Source organism: Canis lupus, chromosome 9 (genome assembly GCF_003254725.2).
Source record: "Canis lupus dingo isolate Sandy chromosome 9, ASM325472v2, whole genome shotgun sequence".
Classification (NCBI taxonomy): domain Eukaryota; kingdom Metazoa; phylum Chordata; class Mammalia; order Carnivora; family Canidae; genus Canis; species Canis lupus.
Genome location: NC_064251.1, coordinates 17,697,427 through 17,724,101, shown reverse-complemented (window position 1 = coordinate 17,724,101; position 26,675 = coordinate 17,697,427). Strand labels below are relative to the sequence as shown.

General features: G+C 36.7%; 1 protein-coding gene across 1 annotated transcript in view; it reads right to left on the bottom strand.

Moving 5' to 3' along the window:
• Nucleotides 1–26,675, bottom strand: part of LOC118355879 (zinc finger C3HC-type protein 1-like) — a 33,242-nt gene extending 6,567 nt beyond the window's left edge. The window contains exon 1 of the mRNA XM_049114660.1: nucleotides 1–26,675. This exon is cut by the window's left edge and continues 6,567 nt beyond it. Coding sequence (XP_048970617.1) covers nucleotides 13,954–15,501 — 1,548 coding nt within the window. The 5' untranslated portion in view covers nucleotides 15,502–26,675 and the 3' untranslated portion in view covers nucleotides 1–13,953.

The following is a 26,675-nucleotide window of genomic DNA, read 5'->3' as shown; positions in this document are numbered from 1 at the left end:
ACATCTATAGGTATCCCATATGGCATAGATAAGGAGATAATTATGAAAAGATGCAGGTTATCATAGGGAAAATTTCCTTTACGTTATTTTGCCTAAATCTAGAAAATCTGAGTTTACTTCTAGACCACCAGAGCCTGGGAAATATAGTTTGCTTTCTGAAAGAGAATTAAAGAACTCCTTATAAGAAAGGCCCTAAACGTACAGCATAAAAAGAAAGAAAAATGTATGTCATCCCTTGGTTATGATTTCTCTGCTTAACTTGCACAGATAAAATGTCAGCCAGCCCCATTATCATCCAGTCAAATCTTCAAACCACACCACTTCCTCCTTCATAATATCTCTCACTTCAGGTTCCTGATATCTTGAGTGGCCCATTGCCATCGTTTCTCTGCTCCAACTGAGCCTGTGCAACTCAGCCATAAAATTATACCCCCAAATGCAGTTTTAGATAGATAAATTCTCAGCAAAAATTATTTAAATGACCCTCTCTTACTTCTAGGATCAACTTCTAAGTATTTACTCTGGCTTCCTTCAATACTCAGTCAAATGTGGCTTCGATCACTCTCCTTTAACTTCCTTTCTCAAATAATCTTCCTCTATACTCAAATAAACAAACAAAAAAGCAGAATCAGACCTATAAGCACAGAAAACAAACTGAGGTTGCCAGAGGGGAGGCAGTGGGGGATGAACAAAATGGGTAAAAGGGAGACAGAGGCTTCCAGTTGTGGAATGAAGAAGTGAGGAGAATAAAGCACAGCTAGGAATCAGTCAGTGATACTGTAAGGGCACGTGTGGTGACAGATGGCAGCTACACTTGTGTAAGCATAGCATGGATAGAGGATTTGAATCATGATGTTGTACACCTGAAACAAATGTAGCATGGTGTGTCTACTATTCTCAAATAAAAGAAGAAAAAACTCCCCTCAAAACTACCAAAGCCTCTGGCCCAGTGAAATGGAATTGGTTATCATCTCTATGCCTTTACTGGCCTGAACTTCCCTTTGTTTGTTTTTTTTCCTAACTTTTTTGAACAAACCCAGGATCACATCTTACAGAAATCTTTTCCTGACGTGCTTCCTAATCAGCCCCCACTCTGTGCTCCCTTTCCACTCTGAGCCTAACATGCATTGCACTGAACTGTAACCACCGATTTTATTTCTCTTGAAAGAGATCTGATTCTGTGTCCCATTCAACTTTGCATTGGAAGTGCTTTACCCAGGCCCAGGTGTGAAGACAAACTGGGAATTCAGCAGATGTTTTAAGATCAGTGATTAGGCCAATTCAAATTTGCCCCCCTCCCCAACAAAAAAGTGTGTGTGTGTGTGTGTGTGTGTGTGCACGTGTGCATTGGCACACACACCTAGAGAATTTAATTAAGTTATTTGGATTATATGTGATATAAATAGCCTTGCAAATAATTAAAATAGTGACTGGGATACCTGGGTGGTTCAGTTGGTTAAATGTCTGCTTTTGGCTCAGGTCATGATCCCAGGGTCCTAGGATCGATCCCCCCGTGGGGCTCTCTGTTCGGCAGGGAGTCTGCTTCTCCCTCTCTCTCTGCCTCTCTCCCCCACCCTGCTCCGCTCACGCATGCTCTCTCTCAAATAAATAAAAGCTTTTTTTAAAAATAAAATAAGTGGTGATTACCAAAAGAGAGGTATTTAAAAAAAGCTCTCTACTTGTCTTTGGGTTTTATTTTTTTATTTATTTTTTTAAGATTTCATTTATTTATTCATGAGAGACACAGACAGAGAGAGGGGCAGAGACACAGGCAGAGGGAGAAGCAGGTTCCATGTAGGGAGCCTGATGTGGGACTCGATCCTGGGACAACCTGGGCTGAAGGCAGCGCTAAACCGCTGAGCCACCCAGGGATCCCCTGTCTTTGGGTTTTAAAATGGTGCTGTCATCAGTAGTACTGGCAAAGCCAGGCTCAGAAATAAACTGTGAGAAGCACTAGGTAAGAGAACAGCTATACTTACTGAGGGCGGACTATGTGCTAAGGATGGTTCTAAGTGTTTTACAAGTAGTAACTCCTCTATTATACACAGTGATCCCACAGTGTAGACTGATCATGGTGTGGGGTTGTACTACTGGATTGCATAAAGGCACGTGGCAGAGAGTGGGCGTAGGGGCTACAATTCCACCCTCATTCAGCGCATCTTGTCCTTGCCTTGGCATGGGAATGAAGGAGTTCCTATTTCTTCACACAAAGACGCCTTTAGGTTGCAAAGTTAATAGGCAACTGTCTTTTTCCAAATTCACACAAAGCGACAGCATAAGCAAGTGGCATCCCTGGGGGTAGGCGCTATTATTATTCCCATCTTACAGATAAGGATATGGAGACACAAGGAAGTTAAGGAATCTGCCAAAGGTACACGATGGATAGGTGACAGTGACGAGATAGGTACAAACCCAGTCTCCTGGCTCCAGGGTCTGCACCTGTTAGCACTGTGATATCTGCTTTTCTGTTACATGTTTGAAATGCTTTCTCCAATCTGGTTGACATTCTTGAATTTTACATTAACTCACTTAATCCTCACAATAACCCCTAAGGAACTGGCCCCTTAGGACACACGGCTATGCCTCGGGCTCTAATCCTAAGAGATGGTCCTTTGTGAGCAAGGCTGTGTCTTGGTGGAAACAGAGCCAAAGAGACACTTCAGTGATCAGAACTAATTGGCTAATTGATATGCTTCAGACATCTTGCCAAGCAAAAGAGAGTTTAATTAAAACAAAATATTATTGGTAGTACTGGGAGTTAAATTGGTGGGGCCTGAGAAATGTTGTTAGACCTGAAATTAATAGATATCAAGAAAGTCCCAACAATATGTTTATAGGTTATTGTTATTGGGAGGGAGGCCACTACATAAAGCAAAGTCACAAAGAATTGGATTTGCAAATGCAAAATGCAGTTGAATATTAGATTACGTGCAGTATCTCATGTTAGAAAGGAAGGGAAGGATTGCTCAGTAGATAATACTGAGACAACTGGATTAGCATTTAAAAAATAAAACTGCATCCTCACCTATGTATGAAATGACTTATATGCTAGATTATTTAAGGTAGTAAAATTTTTGACAACAGAATTTAGGCATACCCTAAATGAGTTGATAAATATGCTATAATCTTACAATGAACACTTTAATTTAAAATGCTGTTTCATTTTTTATTTGCATATAAAACGCTTTTTCCAGTTTTATTGAGGTATAACTGACAAAAACTGTACATATTTAAGGTGTATAGTGTCATGATTTGATATACCTACATATTAAAAACACGTTGTTTTTTTAAAGATTTTATTTATTTATTCATGAGAGACACACACACACAGAGAGAGAGAGAGAGAGAGAGAGAGAGAGGCAGAGACGCAGGCAGAGGGAGAAGCAGGCTCCATGCAGTGAGCCTGACGTGGGACTCGATCCTGGGACTCCAGGATCACGCCCTGAGCCGAAGGCAGACGCTCAACTGCTGAGCCACCCAGGCATTCCACATTGTTTCTTTTTAAAACAAAATAAAAACCAAAAAAGCTCTATATAAACATTTTTATTTTGCTTGTTTATGAAAGAAACCTATCTCTAGAAGAATATATAAGACATCAACAAATTTTTTTATTTCTGGGTAAGGACACTGGTAGCGACGGCACACAAGTAGGGGGAAAACTTCATTGCTTTACACACTTTGCGCCATGTACTATATTACCTATTCAAACAATTCAACTAAAAATATAAAACAAAACAAAAAAAAGATCTTAGTTTGACTCCCAGAGCTTGTACTTAGTGAACTTTGGGCTAGTTTATTCAATTGTCACAGACTCATTATCTTTTTTGTAAGATGGTGATTATAATCCTTTCTCATTGTTTTATGAGATTTAAATAAGATAATATATGAAAGCATCCTACTACAGAACCTGATATATAGTAGACAAAATACTAGATCTTGTTTTCATCACTTCCCTTTTGCAGAGGACACAAACTCAGTGGCTAATGATTCATGCAGTCAATAGAAATGTATGAAATGGGTTGAATGTAGGAGATTAGGTGGTGATAGGGACTGATAAATTAAAGGTACTCATTATTATCCATGTGTACATCAAAGTATAAATTATACATATGTATGTACAATACGTATATGAGGTCTGCTGGCTATTCTCATTTTGCTTTTCTATGGGTATCTGCATTTTACAAAATTATGTGAAAATACAATATGTGTTTCAAACCACTGAAAAATCATTTCAGCTGTATCACACTGATGTTAAAATTAAAATACGTTTCAAGTAGGTCTCCAATAGTAACTTTCTCTGAGTTGAGTTATTTAATATTATTAAGCTTTAGTTTTTCACAGAAAAAAAAAAAAAAAAAAAAGGTCCATAGGATACACAGCTAACTGATTGCCAGACCATAACTGGGAGGTTAAAGCAAAGGATGCCTCTGACACCTTGGCTATTCCTCTCTGTGACAGATTTGATGGAGAGAGTGCTGCTGCTTACAGCTAATAAATCTGATTGAGGTAGGAGTCAGGCGGAGGTGACACAGTGAAGCCAAGTCAGGAGGTCAATAATAGCAAAATCACTCACAGGTGGGCGGGATAATGGTCAAAGGCTACAGGAGAAGAATTTCAGGTACCATGTTCAGATTTAGGGTAGGGATGATTTAGGGTAGGGATGCCATCATTACTATTACTTGTTGCCTAACAAACTCACTGTTTTGAATAAGTCAAGGTTAAAGAAACAATAGAGCAGTAAGTAAATTAGCACTAGTTCACAATTCTCTGGGGAGCTGCATATTCTCTGGGCAGAAGTCTAGATACAGTTCATAATATATATGGATTTGATATCTTTCACAAATATGTATACTCTCTGAAAACTAGGCACATCATCCATTAATTTTGATAACTAAATTAATTTCTAAAAGTAAATTAAGACCTGCATAGACTAAAGTTACTAATCAATATTTGTGAACCAGTCTAGAATCAGAACCACCGGAGACATAGACCAAATGGGAAACAAAGCATTTCACAACACTATTTTTATTACTTATTCTGTGCAAACACCTTCCTAAACCTTCCATGCTAGAAATGATGCAGGGTCCCTGGCCTTGTGCTATGGGAAGTCCCCTCCAATTACATTGTGTTTCTTTAGTGAAGAAGACTGGAGGAATTCTTGCTACATAAATGTACACATACTTGCCAACTGAAAAGTTCTCCTAAGACCATCCTAATGGCATGGCATTTCTTTCCTCTCTTTGGAATGAGCCCAAGTAAAGAAAATCTGATCGTGCCACATGCAAAGGCTCTCATACCTCCCTGATATAAAGACACCACTTTAAAACACAGTTGGCTGTTTCTCCCAATTATTTTTTTCAGAGAGTTTCTATTTCCAATAATAGTGCTAGTCTAGAGACTGTTTGGCTCCTATCTGGGAAGAACAGCTTTATATTGCCTTTACCCCTGGGATAGGATTCCCAGTGTTCCAATTTGCTTAATGATAATGGATCACTCTAAAATATTCCTGATTTCACTTCCCCTCCCATCCTTCCTGTAACCTCTCTCTAAGTGATTTTCGGATGCAATTTCTTCTACCTATCACCTACCATGGTGCTTTTAAACCAAGGAACAACCAGTAAAATTAATGCAGAAAATACAAAATGCCTTTGATGCACTCCATCTTCCTCCTCTGTGTTCCCTAAGCTCTTGTGGAAATCAGCCTCTACCATTTTGCATTGAAAGTCTCCAAACATATGTTTGTCTCATTATCAGGATGTAAAACCACCTTGAGGACTATTTTTCTTCATCTCTCTAGCCCAAGCCTCTAGCTCTGTGCTGACATAATGTAGGTGGAAAAATCATTTTTGATCCAAAGGGAACTGAACTTAAAAGAGATTATTACTCTCTTTAAAGAAATTATATATTTTCTATCTTTTGTACTCAACCACTGTAGAATTTGTCATCTACATCTAGAACACTTATTAAAAAATAGAAACTATGTTTAATCAAGCACCAGTTAACTGAAAAAAAAAAGTTAAAATTAACAGGAAATTGAGAATTAATAATGACAAATTGCTTGGAACATATTAATAGGCATTAATGTGTTATTTATTCTTTATTTAGAAGTAGGAATTATGAATGACTGACTACAGAAAGATATTTAAAAGGCTCTGTTTTTTTTTTCTTAATGGAATAAATTTGGTCAACATAATTCACCCATTCTTTTCATCATTCACTTGCCATGCAACATAATCAGAGCTCTAGATCACTTTGGGCATGTGAAGATTCAAAAAACAATATAAATTTTCTCTTTCAGGATATTATGAAGTATGCACAGAACTATGGAGCAATTTGAGTCAGCCACTAAAATTACTGCTTCCACAGAAGATAGAGAGACACAGAGAAATAATAATTTGTTCCTGTTTACAAGAATAAACTTCTAGGGGCTCCTGGGTGGCTCAGTTGGTTAAGTGTTTGCCTTCTGCTCAGATCGAGCCCCTGCTTTGGGCTCCCTGCTCAGCAGGGAGCCTGCTTCTCTTCTCCTTCTCCCTCTGCTGCTCCCCTTGTTTGTGCTCTGTGTCAAATAAATAAATACAATATTTAAAAAAAAGAATAAACTTCTAAATAGAAAGAAAATCCCAGTCCATTGGCTGAACACAATGGGTCTGTTAAGTAGGAGCGTGTATGATTAAGACACAAAGTTGTCACTTCCTTGAGATAAGATGCTTTACAATAAAGTCAGCTTTACTGTCAAGCTTAGAACACACAAAACAGGCATAAGATATAAGTTAATATGTTTTTGAGGTAAGCCTTTATTACCAGAAGAAAAGAAAAAGTGAAATAATTCTCAGTAAAATTAAACAACCAAGTGTTTCTTTGTCAGGGCCCTAACACTTGTTAAATAATCCTTTGTGTACTAACAAATTATTAGGGTTCTCTGTGTTCTGTAATAGTGAATTTTAGTGGCTGAACCAAACTGTTTCACAAGGCAATACACAGCCTGTACTCATCTAAGAATGGAAAATTTATTTTGTTTTTTAACCATTTCATGCCCAAAATGAGCTGGAGTACTGGTTATATTACATAAGAAGTGAATTACGTTTATCAATTTTCTTTCTTTTTTTTTTTTTAAGATTTTATTTATTTATTCATAGAGACAGAGAGAGAGGCAGAGAGAGAAGCAGGCATCATACAGAGAGCCCGACATGGAATTCGATCCAGGGCCTCCAGGATCACGCCCTGGGCTGCAGGCGGCGCTAAACTGCTTTGCCACCGGGGCTGCCCTATCAATTTTATTTCAGTAAGAAGACCACATTTAGGATGATGACATCTGTTGCTCTTTTATAAACCGAGTTTAATGTGCTAATTCTTAGCCCCCGATTGTCCTACTTTGGGATAATTTTTAATTTACTTTAAAAACCACTTGGTATTTTTATGAGACATTTATATTTTTATCAGTATATCAGCACCTGACACGAGAGACATTCAATAAATGTTTGTTTTTTAGAAAATTAAAAAAAAAGACTTACACAGTGTTTATACTATGCCAGGCATATTTCTAAGCACTTTAAATATACTAATCTATTCAATTTTCACTATGATGAGAAAGATCAATTTTTCTTCTGTAGAAATGTGGACACTGAGGTACAAAGATTCAGTAACTTGCCCAGGTTTACACAGCCAGTAAGGGGCAGAACCAGGATCTGAACTGAAGCAGTATAGCTTCAGAGAGAGTCCATGTTCTTACTGACTATCCGATGGTCCCCTTTTTTAAAAAAAGATTTTATTTATTTATTTGGCAGAAAGAGAGAGAGTGTGTGTGTGAGTGCCAGAGAGAACAAGGGGAACAGAATAGGGGGAGGGAGAAGCTGGCTCCCTGTGGAGCAGAGAACCCCACGTGGGGCTTGATCCTAGAACCCTGGGATCATGACCTGAGCTGAGAGCAGCCTCTTAACTGACTGAACCACCTAGGCACCCCTATGTTCCCTTTCTGTAGTCCCATGGCTCAGAGTTATCGGGATAGTATTAAATTATTACAATAACTCGGTTCAAAAATGATCATTTCTTCACCCTTTCAAATGTTTCATCACCAATTTTGCTGCAATAATAAATTTGCATTCATGGCAAAGTGTAGTTCCCCAATCTACATTAATATCTTAAATTGACTACTTTACGTTTAGTTAAAAAAATTAGCAGTTATTTATTTGCTAGATTTGTCTATGATTTTATATACATACACAATACACAGTCCTAAAACAATCTTTGAAGAAAAGGCAACAAATTTTGAGACAAAACTAATATAGACAATAATGATGATGGAACCAAGGAGCAACCAATAATATTTTCTAAATCTATCTGCCTTGTGGCAGTAAAGGAGTCAATAAACACCTTTTTTAATAAAAAGAAAACTTTTCTTTGAAGGATTGCATATTGCCCTTGAAGCAAGCTATGGATTTAAAAAGTTTAAGACAGCTTTTAGCACTCTTTGAGGAAATACTGCATTTCTAAGGATGGCAGGAACCATGTGCTCCAAATAATACTAGTAAATGTTAGCTGCAACACCGTTCCATTTATATGGGATGTCATAAACCCAATGGAATGTTGGGAGAGTACTCAAGCATTCTTCTAAGCATGAATTCCCAAGTTGCACAATAATGCTAAGCAGCAGCATCCTAAACATATGCTGTTGTTCTAGATCTCGGTTTCTGTTTATGACAGCAACGATGGTACTAATGCTGGACATCTTCTAGGAGAAGGAGTTAGCATTCTAAATCCCAGGGACTCTTGATAGTTGTTTATCCCTGAGCTTCACCCCATGAGGAGTGACAATATAATATGGGGAAAGGTCACTAACTGAAGAATCACGAGGGAAGAATCTAATTGCAAGTTAATCAGCAACTGGTTTAGGCAAATCATTGTCCTCTTTAGGCCTTGGTGTCTTAATGTGAATATTAATTTTCAATAGTTCATGGAATGCTGATTAGGATAAAATCTGACATCTGCATAAATGCTTTACAAAATAAATATGTTTTGTAAACAATAAATACACCAAAGCAGCTGAAGTATAAGATCACTTTATAACATTTCTGCCTTTTACCTCACTATGCTCATCTACTTTTATACTTACATATGACTTTATTTGCTTCCAATCCCAGCTTTAGTCAGGAAAACCTAATTGTTCTCTCCCACACAACCGCATCTTCAAGTCAATCCGCATGTATAACACGTTTTTGTTTTTCCTCTGTGTCATGCTGTACTTCTTTAGCCTTTCTAAAAACTTCACACAAAAGTCTATTTTGTAAAAGAAGTCCTCTCTAATTAAGCAGATGTATTTATTATGCCATAATTTTTGCTGTGTCCAATGATGTACAACACATGCAGACACAGGCACATGGACACACACACACTATATTTATTTCTTATGCAATCATACATGAATGTAGTGGTTTCCCTTTGGGGATCTAAACACAGTACTTCGTCAACTTTCTTTACTCCAAATGAACTCACAAGTAGAAAGTTGTAATTCAGAAGCCATTAAATGAAAGAGTCCAGAAGCAGGAGGAGAGAAGAGAGGGAAGAAATGAGTGAGAAGAGATCTTAAATGAGCTCTTTTATCAGATACGTGTAAAAGGCAAAGTAGTCATCAAAGAGCTACAACCTGCTCAGACTCAGTGCGTTGGTTTTTCACTACCATCTGAGCCTTCTCATCACCGGGGAACAATCTCCAGCATATATTAATTTAGAGAGCACCTAGCACCACAATAGTAACATCAACTTGCAGCCTTTAGTGCTTTGCAGTTTTGAAAGGTTTTCTTACATACTATCACATACACTGGTATCAATGTGAGAATAAACCAAGAGGAATGCTATCCTAGGTGAGGAAAAGATTTAACTATCACATGTTTCTTATTTATTTACCTGCAAATTGGGTTTTCTCCTGACAAATTTTGTAAAGGCACCTATTGGCTTTAGGGCATCAGGCATATGTTGAGTTGTTAGTTATGAGTTGTGTGAAGATGATAAAAAATTGTATGATAATACATCTATTTAGGAGATGGGATTATAATTCAGTTACACTCTCAAGAAAACTATGAGTTGCAGACTCAATAGGTAATTTTAAAATTATGCTGGAAAAAGAGCTAATATGACATAACTTCAGGCACTAGGATTCTAATTAAATTAAATATAAACAGTTATTGAGGATTGCCAAGCCCCAATTACTAGACAAAGAGGCAACACACATTCAAAATTTAGAGTGAGATGTATAAGTTTTGAGCACAAGCTTTCATTTTCATGAGGCCAGAATTTTATACAAAATAATAATCTTGGCGGAATCGGAATAGCAAGTAGACCAATAAAACAAGGAAATGTCAACCCATACAGATAATAATGAAGACATAAAATCTTCCATCCATAGAAGCTTATGGTAATTTCTCCATTTAAAGGTGAAAAACCAAATGTTTTTTCATGTAACAGATTTTTTTTCGTAAAATACCGTGTATGTAAAATTTATTAAACTTTAAACGTGTTCACACAGACATAGGAAGCTCAATTCAAAGGAAAAAACCTTAATATTCTTTTTAAAACTCAAACTTTTGGAAGTTGAATTTCTTGTTGTTGTTGTAAAATAAAATGTACTGAAGCCCAAAATGCTCATAATATTTCAAACTATATATTCATTTATCCTTTTCCTGTGTCATAATTTTATTAGGTGCTCCCTTAGTATTTGGAGGTCAAATCCATGTGCTATCAATATACCAAGTTGGTACGTGGACCTTTCTGAACTGTCGTCTTAAGGAGATCCAAAAATGCTTAAATGAATTAAAAAAATTAGTAATCAGAATGGAATAGAAAAAAACAGTAAAAACAGCTGGTAGCATTCCAAAGAAAAGAAACCAAATGGAGTGAGACAGAAATCATGCAGAATCTTGAATATAAAGACACAAACCCTGAATTTATGTTGAATATAAAAAGCAAGGAATGAAAGAATAGCTGGAAAGTACATTATTGTGAATAGTGAAAGAAGATATCCATTTGGAATGAGGTAATTTTAAGAGAATACATTTCAAAAAATATAAGAAATATCTTCTGGCATAAGGGATTTCATACATGAAAATATGGACTAAAGATCGAAAGAACGCACGTAAGAGTAACAGTGTAGCGATGGAAAGGACAAGTTTTGTGCCTTTTAAAAGAAGAACTTGAAAGGAAAGATAGTATAGCAAATGCAAAGCTGGTTGGCATAGGAGTGGAGGATTGAGGTACTGAAAATTACTTAAGCAATAATAACATAATAGAAACAAAATCTAACGGAGTAAACAGAAATGGACATAGCACCTGTGCATATTAATAATAGCAGGCAGAATTAATCAGGATTGAAAGGAAAAATTGAGTCATCAGCATGATGAGAAAGGGAGTAACACCCAAGGAGAAGGAGTGGACCGGAAAGAGAAGGTGACCTAATGAAATAATTCAGCAGAAGCTGAACCTTTAAGAATGACTGTGAATCCAAATCATCTTTAAGATTCTTGGGACACCTGGCTGGCTCAGTTAGTACAGCAGGTGACTCTTTTTATCTCAGGGTGGAGATCAGTTAGATTCCAATGTTGGGGGTAACGATTACTTAAAAATAAAATCTTGGAAAAAATAAAAATAAAAATAAAATTCTGTTCAAATGCCATGTCTTTCAAAAAAGCCTTCTTTGAACACTCCTGTTCATGGTTGGTTGTCCTTTATTTTCCTCTTGGGTGATGGTGATTCCTCACACCATCATTAAACTTTCCTCATTATTTGGAATGCTGACTATAGTATCTTGTCAATTGTATTGCTTTTTGAGGAACAGGTTGCATTTATTTACATTTTTCATGAGGCATAGTTCAATTCTACAAGCAGAGTGGATATCCAACAAATATTTGTCATATGGACAAATAGGTCAGCCTGCTTTGTTTGCAACTAGGTAATCCACATTAAAAGTAATAACATGACTTTTGATATATGATAATTGAGTACCAGAATCAAAGGGAAAAGGTAAATTTTTTGGTAACCTCAAAACATTGGAGGAGTGAATCAAACAACCTCAAAGAAAAGATTTGGGTTAAGCAAACAAGTATGAGGCGAAGAGAAAAAATATAAGTTAGAATAAATTGAAAAGATAATGTGGAAGAAGAGAAATAAGACTCTAAAAAAATCAAAGCAAGTATTGGGAATCAATATGAAATTGTCAAGCTTAATTTTATGGTCAAAAAAGTGATAATATAATTTCCATGATTTATTACTTACTGGTAAGAAGTTCAAGAACAAATATAGTCAATAAAATTTCCTACTGATTTTGTATTACTGATTTGAAGTGGTGCCTCGGAAATAATGGTTCTAAATATATTTGGGTTCTTTATGCAGTTTTGGCATCAAAGCATCCAAATTGTGTTTGCCCCTTTTTGTCTAAGGCAACTTTTTAAATTCAAGTTGTTTCTACAAAGAGCACATAAAATCTTGATCTCTTGGATATGTAATTTCTTGAAGACATGAGTTTTTATTTTTTATTTATTTATTTTTTAAGATTGTATTTATTTATTAGAGACACACAAAGAGAGAGACAGGCAGAGGAAGAAGCAGGCTCCATGCAGGGCGCCTGACGTGGGACTCGATCCTGGGTCTCCAGGATCATGCCCTGGGCTGAAGGCAGCACTAAACCGCTAAGCCACTGGGGCTACCCGACACGAGATTTTAATAGTAAAATGGATAGGCCCTTAACTATAGCTGTGAGTGATCTCACTGAACATGTATTATACCAGGCACTTTGAGATGCTTCATGCTTAGGCCACAATCATACATTGGATTATGTCATATGTGCTCAAATTTCACCCAAATTAGTAAAACAAACAAACAAACTTTTCAAATACCCACTTTTCCTTGGAAAGTACTGTTTTGTCATGTATTTAGGAAACCTTAAAATTAAATGTACCAAGAGGGACATCAGATCATGTCACCTCAGCAACCTAAATTAAGCCTCCTATCCCAATCCCTCCCACCTCCACCCTGCCCACCCTATCAACTACAAGTCATAGTTAATGTTCAGTGCTTTGGGTTGATGGCCTGGATCTGTTTTTCCTACTTCTGAAAGAACTTGTCTATAATATTCAGATCAGAGCTTCACCTTTCTGTTTTGCTTTCTGCATTGATGAACAGATCTAACCACTGAGGGACACATAAGACTGTGTCTCATAGTATGATTGACAGAGACCCGCATTTAACTCTTAAAGAAATTGTTCCAACATTATGTGGACTGTAGTGAACATTTTTAGAAATTGTGAAGGCATAAAACCCACAAAAGCTTCTTCTTTTTCTTTTAAATTGAGAAACATAAAATATAAATCAATAGTTACTTAAAAATGTCTTTCAAAGAGCTAAATTCACTCTGTTAATTTAAGAACATAAATCAAATGACAAGTAAATTATTCAATCATAAAATTATACAGATTGGTCTATTTATAAATGATAGACCAGAGAGAATGTTAAGAATATATGAAAAAGTTCCCTTTTATGTTTTTAAATACAAAATTATAAAGTAAAAATATTTTATTTTTATTTTTATTTTTTTTTAAGAATATTCACAAATATTTTATTAATACATACTGTCATATTCCCAGTATACAAGAGCCCTTGAGACACTGCCCAGTACGGAAAGACACTAAACGTGCTCAGGGCCTTGGTCTTCTGTCTGGTTGAAGTGACCCCACACTCTTTTAATAGGACCACATGTGTTGTACCTCACCTGTCCACACCCCCGCATGGAAACAGGCTTCCCTTCAGTCAGATGCAGAGAGTGACACTCACTGCCTTTTGCAAGGATGATGGCTTCTGATGGTTATACCAGAATGGAAAAAACTTGGCATCAGCTGACCACAAAGAAATTCAGACTTCATTTCCCAAAGTCATTCATTCTGCTTCTCTCTGGGAAGGGCTAGAATGTCTTCAGGATGAGCATAAAGATTCCCACTGCCGGAATATTCGGAATACTTTCCTGGATTTCTCAGAGAGACTCATGGAGTCTGTTTCAGCTGGCTGGTTGGACTGCTTGTGGGCCAAGAGGATGTTCAGCACAGCCTTCCAGCCTGGCTCTGTAGAGATACTGGCATCTGTCTCCGTTCCACCATGCTCCCTGGTTTCCTTGCCAAGTGTCACATTTACCCAAGGGCACCAGTCTCTATGCTGAGAGGTGGGGTCAAAGCAGCTTCGGGAAGATGTGTCTGAGCTGCTAGAAGAGCAGAGGCGAGCTCGTTTGGCTCTCCGGAGAGGACTAGACGGCACTTCCAGGCCACTACTGTCTCCTGTTCCCATACTTCGGGTCACAGGACGGCTTCTGGTGGTGGGGCTAGCGGCCTCTGGCTCAGGACGGTCAACAGGACTGGAAGAGTCCCAGCTCCGAGTTCGGGAGACAATGGGACCTGGGCTCCTTTCAGCCTGCTCTGAGCCAGGAGAACATGTGGCATCCTGGCTCCGAGTCATCATCCTCCGAGGAGACTCAGGCACAAGAGGGAAGCGCTCTGGCCGTCCCTCAGGGCCTGGGATGGGGGAGCTGGTCAGGCCAAAGGATGCATCCAGGTCGGTCATGGATGACTCAATCTGCTGGAAGCCCCAGAGCCCCACCTTCCTCATACACTGTGAACACGTTATTAGGGAGAGCTGCATGGGTTCCAGAGAAGAACTACAGGCCCAGCCACATACAGAGAGAACACATGCAGTGACATGGACTTGGATGTCTGAGCCTAATTTGCTTGTAGTTTTTCTCTCTTCAGTTCGGCAATCAAGTTCATCTTCAAGCAAGTGCAGAAGAAGACTGATCTTGTCTTCTGTCAAACACATAGTTTTCAAGTCCTCTGGCCTCAGGGAAGGAAGCTGGAGGTCCAAGTGACAAAGGCTTTGAAAACGATCTAGGAATTCGCTAACAAGAACAGCAGGCTCACCCAATGGCAACATCCCAAATCGATCTGGGGAGGGGCTGTCTGGCCAGAAACAGAACTTTCCATGGGCAGTGCACAAGGCCTTCTTCAGCTCGGCACATCGGTCCTTATATCGGTCAAAATCAAAAGCTGGTTGCAAACTGGCACAGAGAAAAGCCTGACAACTGGAGCACTTGAGCATATCACATTCAACTGTGACCCAGCCATATTTTGCACAGACAAGTGGAGACAGCTCGGCGGGCTTACCTGCCCATTTCAGAGAAGAAAATGTTTCCACTCTGCTAAAGAAGGCTTCTTTACTTGTAGATTCCAATGGCGGCTGTTCTGCTTGGGGTGACCCATTAACTGACTGGAATGTGGCAGATGTGTCCTTCGCTTCGGCGCCTCCCTCTTCCGGGGCAATCCCCTCATCTATCAGCTGCCGGACCTTTTGAGGGGTCCCTTCTGGGGAGCGAACAACCGCACCCCAAGTCTTTTCAACCCCCGAGGCAAACGCTTGCCCCTCACTGGGCGCCGCCATCTTGGTCCCAAGTAAAAATATTTTAAACCAGTTTAACATATTTTTAAGAGCTTAGTGTCTCCAGCTAAAACATACTGTGATGTTGTATGATGGATATAACATTGAGATCTACCTTAAACTTGGGTGGTTTGGATTTAGCCTTATTTTTAAATTTATGTTTATTGGACAAGGCCCTTAAAATCTTTGGAATGCTTTATTTCAGTTAATGCATTATTAACTAAAAAAGTAGGGGTTAAAAAATCTGCCTACCCTCACAGGGTGTTGGTAGATGGAAAAGAAAGAGTGTATGATAAAGTAAACTTTATTGTTATCATTTAATATCAAAAGTAGCATTTAGACATCTGGTCCCAGAGAAGATGGTATGGACTCACTTTTCTCTGTCCCTCCCCTCTGGATGTCCTGGAAGTAATTCAACAAATAATTATAAAAAAGACTATAATTTTCATTAAAATACTATAATCATAAAAATGACTTTTCAACAAAGAAAAGCCCAGGACCAGATGGCTTCATTGGTGAATTCTACCAAACATAAAATGAAAAAGCAATGCCAATCCCTCTGCAACCCTTCCAAAAAACTGAAGAGGAGGGAATACTCCCAAAGTCATTTTGTGATGCCAGGATTCTCCTAATACCAAAGCAGACAAAAAAAAAAAATTACAAGAAAAGGAAATTAATAACAGCCCTGATAAATACAGATGTAAGGCGTCCCTGGGTGGCTCATTGGTTGAGCCTTTGCCTTTGGCTCAGGTTGTGATCTCGGGGTCCTGAGATTGAGTCCCACATCAGGCTCCCTGCAGGGAGCTCACTTCTCCCGCCACCTATGTCTCTGTCTCTTGGTGTCTCTCATGAATAAATAAAATATTTTAAAAATATAGATGTAAAACTTCTCAACCAAATATTAGCAAAGTGAACTCAATAGTTCATTAAAGAATCCTATACTCTGACCAAGTGGAATTTACCACTGGGATGCAAAAGATGGTACAACATACGTAAACCAGTAATATGACATACTATTTTAATGAAATGAAAGATAAAATTATATGATCATCTCAATAGAAACACAAAAGCCAATTTAAAAATTTCAACATTCATTCATGATAGAAAGTCTCAACAATTTGAGCAGAGAAGAAATGTATCTCAATATAATAAAAGCATAATAATAAATAATAAGTTAAGCTCACAGCTAGTCAATGATGAAAGGTTGAAATCTTTCCTTTAAGATAAGGAATAAGACAAGGGAGCCCATTCCCATCACTTCCTTTAACATAGTAATAGAAGTCCTAGCCAAAGAAAGTAGCAAATTAGCAAAGAAAATTAATGAAAGGTATTCAAATCAGAAAAGAAGTAAAATTATCTCTGTTTGCAAATAAGTATAATCTTACGTATAGAAAACCCTAAAAACTATACCAAAAAGTTGTCAGAAGTAATCAACAATTATATAAAGTTTTAGGATACAGAAATGAATGAATTATCTGATAAAGAAATAAAGAAAATAATCCCATTTGCAATAGAATAAAAAATAAAGAAATTCTAAGGAGATCAAAGTTCTATATACTAAAAATACAAGATTTTGATGAAAAAAAACTGAAGAAGACATATATAAATGGGAACATATCCTGAATTTATGTATTGGAAGAACTAATATTGCTAAAATGTCCATGCTGCCCAAAGCTATCTATAAGCTGTCTATAGACTCAATGAAATTGCTATCAAAATTCCAATGGCATTTTTCACAGAATAAAAAAAATCCTAAAACTCATATGAAATCATACTGACCCTGAATAGCAAAAGCAATCCAGAGAGAAAGAACAAACAAACAAAAATCAAGGCATCATGTTTACTGATTTCAAACTAGATCATAAAGCTAAAATAATCAAAATGGTGTGGTACTGGCATAAAAAGAGACACATAGTCAGGTGGGATAGAATCAAGAATCCAGAAATAAACCCATGCACTTATAGTCAACTAACATTTAATAAGAGAGCTAAGAGTACTTAATGGGAGACATATAGTTTCTTCAATAAGTGATATTGAGATAACTGTATATTCATATGCAGAAAAATGAAATAGGACCCCTATATCACTTGAAATGGATTAAAGACTTAAATATAGGATCTGAAACCAAAAATTACCAGAAGAAAACATAGGAAAAAGCTTCTTCACATTGATCTCGGCAATTAGTTTTTTGGATTTGACGCCAAAACACAAGCAATAAAATAGAATATAAACAAGTGGGACTACACCAAACTGAAAAGCTTCTAAATAGCAAAAGAAACAATAAAAAAAAGTTTAAAGACAATCTATAGAATGGTAGAAAATATTTCAAATCATTTATCTAAAAGGAGTTAAATCCAAAATGTATAAGGAACTCATACAACTTAAGAGTAAAAAAAGAAAAAAAAATCAGTTAAAAAATGGGCAAAGGATCTGAATAGACTTTTTTCCAAAGATGACACACAAATGGCTAACAGGTATATGAAAATGTGCTCTATATCACTAATCATAAGGAAATATGTCTGAAGCACAAGGATATATCATCTCATACCTGTTAGAATATTTATTATCAAAAATATAAAGATGGCAATGATGTAGAAAGAAATGGAACCTTTGGGCACTGTTGCTAGGGATATAAATTGGTAGAGCCACTATGGAAAACATATGGAGGCTTCTCAAAAAATTAAAAATAGAACTACCATATGATCCAGAAATTCTACTTTTGGCTATGTATCTGAAGTAAACTGAATCACTACTGGAAGAGGTATCTGCACTCCTATGTTCCTTTCAGCTTTATTCAAAATAGCCAGCAAATGAAAACAATCTATGTGTCCATCAATGGATGAATGGATAAAGAAAATGTAATGTACGTCTACAATGGCATATTTTTCAGCTATAGGAAGAAATTCTGTCATTTGTTACAATATGGATGGATTGGGGGTATTATGCATAAGTTAGATAGAGAGAAATACTGTAGGATATCATATATGAAATCTAGAACTCCCTCTCCTGCAAACTCATAGAAACAGAGCAGAATGGAAGGCTAAGAAATGGAGGAAATGGGGGGATGTTGGTCAAAAGATACAAACTTCCAGTTATGAGATGAATTAGCTCTGGAGATATAATGTACAGCATGCTGATTACAGTTCATAGTACTATGTATTATACTTGAAGGTTGCTAAGAGAGTAAATCTTAAATGTTCTCATCCCAACCCCCCACATAAAGTAATTATATGAGTTGTTGGATGTATTAACACAATAAACTTATTATTGTGTCATTCATTTCACAATATATATGTGTATCAAATGATAATGTTGTATATCGTTAACTATACAATATATCAATTATATCTCAATAAATTTGGAAAAAACACATGTTAAAATCGTTTTTATATTTCAAAGCATGGGCAGTATTTTAGTTATCTTTCTATTGATACATAATTAAGGTTTTCTGTAACACAGGACTGTCAACTTTGAAATTTCTTGAGACTTGCTCCACAGACTACCATGTACTCATTGTTTGTAAAGTACTCTGTGTGCTTGAGAACGTACTTTCCATCTAAGTGCAGTGTCTATATGTGGCTTTTAAATCAAGATTACTATTTCTGTTATTCAAATCTTTCTTTTTGTTTAAAATATTGAGAAAGGAGAGGTACATGAGGTAATATACTCCATAAATTTTTCAAATCCTCTTTTCAGATTTGTAATTTTTTCCTTTATATAAAACTTGAAGGTATGTTATCAGATGCATATGCATTTAGAATTTTTTAAATCTTCCTGATTAATTAAACCTTCTATCTATTTATACATTTAAAAAACTAAGTTAGGGAATATCAGTGTACCCAATATTAGGGATTAGAATATGGCTACAGTAATCTAGACAGGATGGTTCTGGTGCAGAGAAAGACCCATAGATCAATGGAACCCAAATGATTTATGGCAAAGTTGTACACACAGTTTACTGGAGGAAGGATAGCCTTTTCACCTAACAGTGCTAAAGCAAGTGGACATCCATAGGCTACAGCAATAATAATAATAGTAATAATAATAATTTAAAAATCTCAACCTAGATCTTACACCTTATACGAAAATTATTTCAAAGTAGGTCACAGACTTACAGGTCAAATATTGAAGTACACAATTTAGGGGAAAAATGAGAAACTCTTTGGCGTCTAGGGCTGGTTAGAGAGTTTTTATATTTGATACTGAAAGCATGTTTCAGAAAAGGAAAAATTGATAAATTTGATAAATTGCTAAAAATTGATAAATTTGACTTCATCAAAATTAAAAATATTTTCTCTGCAAAAGACCCCGTTAAGAGGATAAAATAAAAATCATAGTTTGGGAGGCAATGTTTATAAACAACATATCTGATAAAGGGATTTATTATATATAGAATATGTAAATAATTCTCAAAACCAAATTTAAAAAAATAATCTAATTAAGATTTGGGCAAAAGGCATCATCAGACATGTTACCAAGCAGGATACACAGATGAGAAATAATTACATGAAAAGATGTTCAAGAACCACCTGGGTGGCTCAGTTGGCTAAGCGTCTGCCTGCCTTTGGCTCAGGTCATGATCCCAAGGTCCTGGAAAGGAGCCCCCTGCTCAGTGGAGAGACTCCCTCTCCCTCCCCCCCACACTGTGCTCTCTCTCACAATCTCTCTCTCTCATATAAATAAATAATATTTTTCAAAACAGATGTTCAATATCATTAGCCATTAGGGAAATACAAATTAAAACCATAATGTAATATTACACACCTCTCAGAATAACTAAAATTTAAAAAGTCATAACACCAAATGCTGGAAAGGATGTAGAGAAAATTGGTTCATTGCTGGTGGGAAGTAAAAGAATATAGCCATTCTGGAAAATAGTACAGCTGTTTATTCTAAAGCTAAAAATGTATTTTCCAAAAAACCTAGCAATTACTGTCTTGAGCTTTTATCCCAGGTAAAAGATCTATGTTCATGAAAAATCCTATATACAAATGTTTGTGGCAGCTTTTTTCATATTAACTAGAAGCTGGAATCAACCTAGATGTCCTTCAACAGGTAAATGCTTAAACAAACAGTGGTACATAAAAAGTAGCAAACTATTGATACACATACTTGAATGGGTTTCAACGAAATTAAGTTGAGTGGAAAAAAGTCCATCTCAAAAGTTTATTCACTGCATGATTCCATTTTTAGAACATTTTTGAAATACCAAAGAAATTGACATGGAGAACAGATTAGTGGTTGTTAAGGGTTAGGGGTTGTGCAGTGAGAGGGGATGGATATGGATATAAAGTGGTAGCATAAGAGAGTCTTATGGGATGGAAGAGTTATGAATCTTGACTGTGGTCATGGTCACATGTAACTACATATGTGATATAACTGCATGAAAATACACACATACACATACATACACCAGTATTTGGATAGCTAGTGAAATCAATCTGTGGATTGTACCAGTGTCAGTTTCCTGATTTTGATCCGGTATTATATTCATGTAAGGTGTTAACATTGGGGATCTTTGTTAGGGGTGTTTGGGCCCTCCCTAGAATTTCCTGTGAATTTATAAATATTTCAAAATAAAAAACTTTGAAAAGCCATATTTGAAATATCTTGAAATTATTTTGCTATTGCACAAAACAAGCAGATTTGATGCTGTCAATATTATTTTCAAACCTGCATGCATTAAGCAGTAAAGACAAGACATAACTCATTCCTAAATATAAAAGAAACTTGAGCAATCAAGAATAAAAGGATGCAATTTTATAATCCTTACACAGGTACTATTTTATAGCCATGATAAAGATTGGAGGTAGAAAAGAGAAATACATAAATGATTAGTGCAAAAATGATATTTAAAATATTTAACAACTTTTATGGTCTGGACACTAATCACTCAGAGTAGATGGGGGCCAATTATTACAGACGTCAGCCATAAACAGAAGAATTGGTATCTATGCAAAGCAGTGGAAAAATCTATCCTATATGATTTATTTTGATTTTATTTTATTATTTCCTCCACAAAAGATTTATATTCCTAAAGTGTTGGTATTTTGTAGTACCCCTAAGCTGAAAACACTGGAAAAGGTACTATATTATTGGATGAAGCATACCTCAAAATGCTGCTATAAAAAAATCATGACTAATATGAATAAGTACCAGTTAGCAAAATAAGAACAGTTTCTATTAAGATATTTTAAATTTCCTCAAATTTTTAATAAAACATCCTAAATATCATTATAAAAACAAAGTAACATTCAAATTAGTTCATAATATTTAAAGATAGGAGTTCAAAATATCAATGATTTTTCAATTCTAAAGTTTCAGTACTTGAGGGGTATCTTTAGAGTCTGTTTTTTTCTAATCTTTTACTCATTCATTTGAGAGAGAGAGCAAGTGGATGAGTGAGGAGAGAGGGGCAGAGGGAGAGGGAGAAGCAGATGCCCCACTGATCAGGAAGACCAACATGGGCTCAATCCCAGGACTCCTAGATCATGACCAGAGCCAAAAGCAGATATTTAACCAATAAGCCTCCCAGGTGCCCCAGAGCCTGTTTTACTGAATTATTCCTAGGGGAAAGCTATCAAGGTACTTTACAAACATAATCTTAGGTTTATTAGATCAGGAAAACAAATATTCAAAGGTGAAATTAATTTGCTCATATTTATTGTTGAGAAATTAGGGTCATTAATTATCAATACAAATTTAATGAGACAACAGGCCAAAGCCCCTATTTGAAAAAGAAATAAACTATGCATTCTAGGAACAGAATGTGAACTACAAAAATAAAATTATGTGTTTCCTAATCTGTGTGACAGTTAAGAAATTCACTTAAGAAATGACCTACAACTACGTACAGATGGCTAACAGACACATGAAAAGATGCTCAACATCATTCATCATCAGGGAAACACAAATCAAAACTACAATGAGACATCACCTCACACCTGTCAGAATGGCTAAAATTAACAACACAGGATACAACAGATGTTGATGAGGATGCAGAGAAAGGGGAACCCTCTTATACTGTTGGTGGGAATGCAGACTGGTGCAGCCACTCTGGAAAAGAGTATGAAGGTTCCTCAAAAAGTTAAAAGTAGAACTACCCTGTGATCCAGCAATTGCACTACTAGGTATTCACCCAAAGAATACAAAAGTACTAAATCAAAGGGATGCATGTATCCTGATATTTATAGCAGCATTATCCACAATTGCTAATTATGGAAACAATCCGACATCAATCCATAGATTGATGAATGGATAAAGAGGATGTGGTACACACATATACAATTGAATATTCCTCAGCCATAAAAAAAGAATGAAATCTTACCATTTGTGATGACATAGATGGAGCTAGAGAGTATTATGCTAAGTGAAATAAGTCAGAGAAAGACAAATACTGTGTGATTTCACTCATATGTGTAATTTAAGAAATAAAACAGATGAACATGGGGGGTGGGAAGAGAGAGAAACACCAGAAAACAGACTAACTATGGAGAACTGAGGGCTGCTCGAGGGGAGGGGGGCAGGGGGATGGGCTAAATAGGCATTAAGAAGGGTACTTGTGATGAGCACTGGGGGCTGAATATAAGTGATGAATCACTAAATTCTACACCTGAAACTAATATTACACTGTATGTTAGCTAATTGGAACTTAAAAATTTGGAAAAGAAAGAAAAAAGAAATGACCTAAAATTGATTAGTGTTTTCTATTATTTTAGAATAGGCACCCTTCTCATGGTCTCACTCATACGTGGAATATAAGAAATAGTGAAAGGGACTATAAGGGAAAGGAGGGAAATCGAGGAGGGGGAATTAGAGAGGAAGACAATCCATGAGAGACTCCTAACACTGGGAAACAAACGAAGGATGGGATGACTGGGTGACAGGCACTAAGGAGGGCACTTGAGGGGATGAACACTGGGTGTTATACTATATGTTGGGAAATTGAATTCAAAGAAAAAAATTTAAAAATAAATGCAAAATAAAAGGAAAACTCAGTACACTATATTGATATATATAAAAAAAGGCAACCTCCTCTTGAAAAAAAAATCCACTTAATATATATTCCAAACATAGCTTATGCTATCTTCAATTATGTGCATTTTGGACACCATTTTTTTTAAAGATAAATAACTCAAAACTTTAGTTTTAACTAAATGTCAATGGAAATGGAGTTCTCACATAGGTAAAGAGGTTAAGATTATGTGATTGTTTTTACAGCAATATGAGAAAACTGCCTTATAATTCATACACATTGAATATGGAAATGAAGCCACCTAGTATGTACAGCTGTGATTACAATTTTCTGAGAATTTAGAGCCATCGTAACAGAATAGAGGGGGACAATCTTTAATCTATCAATATTAGGCTGGAATTAGCTAGGCAGATAATTTTAGCCTGCAAGGGTTTTGTTCATTTCCATCTCTCCAGGATACTCTAGAATAATTCAAAGCTCTTTAGGTAGGCCAACTATTCTGAATTCTTCCTCTTGTCTTCTATGAGGCTCATTTGTTGGCTCAGAACACACAGAAAAGGAAAAGAAAGGAACAGTTATTGAGAGCCTGTAGTGTCACAAGCACTGTCCCTTTTATTTGTGAAGCTGAATCTACAGGAAACAGATATCCTTCCCATTTTTACAGGTAAGAAACCTTAGGTTCTCAGAAGTGAAGAAGTACCTTTCCCAAGAGCCCACAGATTTGTGTTCGGATTAGAAGTTTCCTTGACTCCAAATTTCACACAATTTCTTCTTCTGAATGTGATAATTTAATTACATTTCAACTTTAAGAAAAGAATGATCCTATGAGGTGTCTTCAAAAAGACTTATTTATTTATGAGAAAGAGAGTGGGGGGGGAGGGGCAGAGGGCGGGAATCTCAAGCAGACTTCCCCCACTGAGTGCAGAACCTGACATGGGGACATGGGGCTTCATCTCATGACTCATGAGATCATGACCTGAGCTGAAACCAAGAGTTGCACACTCAAATGACCGAGCCACCCAGGCACCCCAAGGCTTGAATCATGTTTGATGTTAACCCTATAGCTCAGTGAATCTTGGGGGATGTGTCACCACTGAGATATATGTGATCAGCAATGTCTCAGGAGAAACCCCATGGTACTGATTGTGGGGGCCAGAGACACATATGTTGATGTTTTTTATATGCAGTTCACTGATCTTGCCTCCAAACTGTTTAATAGTTAACCACTATTTCTGTGGCGTTTTGTAAAAGACTATATTGGCTTGCTAAATGGCACTCCCCCAAATACTAATATTAGAATCCAGTAGTAGGTGGAGATTTTTTTTTTCTGCTATGTAGACTGGTGCTAAAACTCTAAAAATGCAGAGCGATGACAAATGCACAGAATGTAGTGACTTTAGTACTTTCGACTGTATTGTGAGAGAAGGAAGTATGCGTTCACGTTTAGTACATTATGCTTCAAGATAAAATGGTTGCTTTGGTGTCAACAGATGGTTGTTTAATATGTATTTGTATGGAGCCATCTATGTTCCCATGTCCCCCTTGATAACAGTAAGAAAATATTTGCTAGTTTTTTTCTCTAGCCCAAGAATAATTTAAATCAGTTGATAACCTCCCTTCCATCACTCTTTCACTCAGCTTCTTCTTTTGTAGTTGACCAAGGAATTAACTTTATGTACCAGTGTTAACAGAACTAAAAATGTCAACATTTACAGATCCATATCCACACACGCACACACAATACATATGCACATTGATGACAGTATGCACATATATACAACATCATGGAATTCCATTTTGAGAGATCAAAATTTTAATTACGATAATAATAAAGAATTTATAGTTATGCAATCCAATAAGCTCTAAAATGTTCAATTTAAAAAATACTGCATAAAACTTTTGCTTCCAGGTAGGATGGAGTGAGAAGCTTATAAACCATGAGAACACAAAAAAAATCTACACAAAATGTAAAAAATAAACAATTTAAAGGCATCAGCACTGCTGAAACAACAGGCCTAGGATTCCAAAGAGGAGAAAACCCTGAAGAAGTGAGGGAAGAATTTGCAGCTGATTTTGTTGATTCTGGGCTGTGGTAAGAACCCAGACTGCCTAGGTAGAAGACCACTGCTAGAGGTTAGGGAAGCCAGCCGAAAGCTGAGGAGTCTTGAGAGCCATATGTATAGATCTGCATACCACCGATTCTTTAATAACCAGCAGAATGCTATGCCTCTAAACACAAAAATCAATAATATTTATAGGTCCACAAGACTGTTTCTCTATATATCATGTTTGATGCCAATGACAAAATATAGACTTGAGAGATCTTAGACAACCCATTATCCCATGATGACATCTGTCAATTCAGAAGCTGCAAGGTCTAGAGGCAAACAGCTAAGCTAAAACCCCTGAAATGCACCACAGGTTTTTGGCAGTCTTGCAATACTAGGAAGAAAAAACATTTTTAAAATATTGGCATTTAAGATCTGCCAAGAGGAAGGCCCCACATGAACACACGGGGCCAGGATTTGTCCTGTGGACCAAATCCAGCCTGCCTCTATTTTCTGTATGGTCCAGAAATGAAGACCAATTTATATACTTTTAAATGGTTGCCAAAAAAAAAAAAAATAATCAAAAGAACAGTATTTTGAAATTCAAATCCTGAAAGTATACAAAACTCAAATTCTCTGTTCATAAACAAAGCTCCATCAAAATACATCCATGTCCTTTAATTATATATTGATTTGTCTGCTTTTGCATAATGAGTAGTTACAAAGAGACTGGATAACCTGCAAAGCCTAAAATATAGGCTACCTACCCTTTATAGAAAATGCTTGCTGACCTGCAAATAGGCTGTTAGTTGCGGGAGAGAAGGCCCCCAACCTCTTCTGCTTTTCTCACTGGGTAAGGGGTTTGTGCCTTTGAGGGTGCTGCTTGGCAAGACACCTGATACTATGAGTGTCTTCCATCCAGAGTCACCTGAAATCTGTGGTAGGTAGAGAAAAGTCATAGAAATTTCAGGCTGAGAGGATGTTAAAAATATCTGAACTGCTTGTAGGATTGGTCAATGTCAGAGATGATCTTAGAGCAAAGTGATTGCTTTTTATTTAATGGATTATTCTCCTGGCCCTGCTCCCAGGGAGAAGAGAAAGGTGAGCAAGCTGAACAGCTGGCTCTGGAATTTCAGCTGGGGTCCTATTAATATGGGAACTTCCTGACCTGCAATGCTTCAATTAGAGTCATC